Below are 1,328 nucleotides of genomic sequence, written 5' to 3' on the forward strand. Positions count from 1 at the left end.
TCTTTTTCTTTTTCCAATCTTGTTTTTTCTGTTACCAATGTTCATTACATTATATTAAAAATGCTATTAGATAATCATTCTTTTCATTTTATCTTTCCACTAGGAATGGACTGACCACAACCTCATCTGGAACGAATCGGAGTACGGGGGGGTGGCTGACCTCAGGATCCCCCCCAAGTACCTTTGGACACCTGACGTCCTCATGTATAACAGGTGAGTGACTTAGGAAGGTGTTGGGAAGGAAAGTCTGGAGTGTTAGGTAAATAAGTTGGTGAAGCGAGAGGTTGAGTGCGTGTGGCTAAGTCTGTGGTAGGGGCGTTGAGGTAAGAGGCAGCTTTAGATCGTGAGGGAAGTTTTGTGATGTAGAGAGGCAAGAGAAGATATTTATTTGTGAGGAGAGATATAATGAAGTATTTTTTTTCTTTTGTGAAGGGTAGTTTTGAGGTTTGGAGTTGATGGAATAAGCAGAGATCCACGGGGCAATCTTTGAAAGGGTCTATATATTCGAATGACAGGTAGGCAAGGAAATTTGAGATTTATGAGCCATGAGGGACAACGTGCATACATGGGTAGTAGATTGAATGCATGGAAATTCGTCTTTTTCTAAGAAGTTTTGCGAAAATAAAAACGGCAGGTCATTGAGGTAAGAGAGGATTCATGAGAAACCCTAGATTCTGGAGGAAATGTTATGAGTAAATAAAGGAGAATATAACGCTCTGAGTCTAACAAAACTAAATTCATAAATCTTGTGAGTCAGTTGGATAGTTATGACGTAAGGGTGATAGATGGGAATTTGGTGAGGGATGCTATTAAGAATTTGATATATATATATTGACAGTAATGATAAATCTTATTGTCATATACTGATAGAAAAGGATTATGATTATACTTTTTATGCAAATAACTAGCCCGATTTTGTATTATACATATAAGAGAACAAAGACAGATATGAGGTTGATTACGTGTGCATTTGATATGTGAGTAAAATCTGTTTTTTTTTCAGGAAGTCTAGGATGTTATTAGGAATTATCAGGGGCAAGAGAAAGCAATAATACAACGTGAGGAAGATAGGGAATATGATATTGCTTATTATGAGATCTGTCTGCTGTAAAGGAATGCAATAAGACTAGATAAGAATACCAATAATGATAAAAACAAGGAAATTAGAGGAAAAATGTAAGCACTAGAATGCCTAAAATGATTGCAAGCAAAAGACAAAGATGGATTCAGAAAAAGGGTTAAAACGGACTAGAAAGAATAAGAGCAAAAGTGATGAAAATTAAGATAATGGAATAATCGAAATTTAAGGAACATGTGAAAATAACAGG

The 1,328-nt window shown here is 35.9% G+C and overlaps 1 protein-coding gene across 1 annotated transcript in view; it reads left to right on the forward strand.

The window, feature by feature from the left end:
- Nucleotides 1-1,328, forward strand: part of LOC119593550 (neuronal acetylcholine receptor subunit alpha-7-like) — a gene marked incomplete at its 5' end in the record, with an annotated part of 37,772 nt that overhangs the window by 13,431 nt on the left and 23,013 nt on the right. The window contains 1 exon segment of the mRNA XM_037942510.1: nt 104-213. Coding sequence (XP_037798438.1) covers nt 104-213 — 110 coding nt within the window.

Source organism: Penaeus monodon, chromosome 32 (genome assembly GCF_015228065.2).
Source record: "Penaeus monodon isolate SGIC_2016 chromosome 32, NSTDA_Pmon_1, whole genome shotgun sequence".
Taxonomy (NCBI): domain Eukaryota; kingdom Metazoa; phylum Arthropoda; class Malacostraca; order Decapoda; family Penaeidae; genus Penaeus; species Penaeus monodon.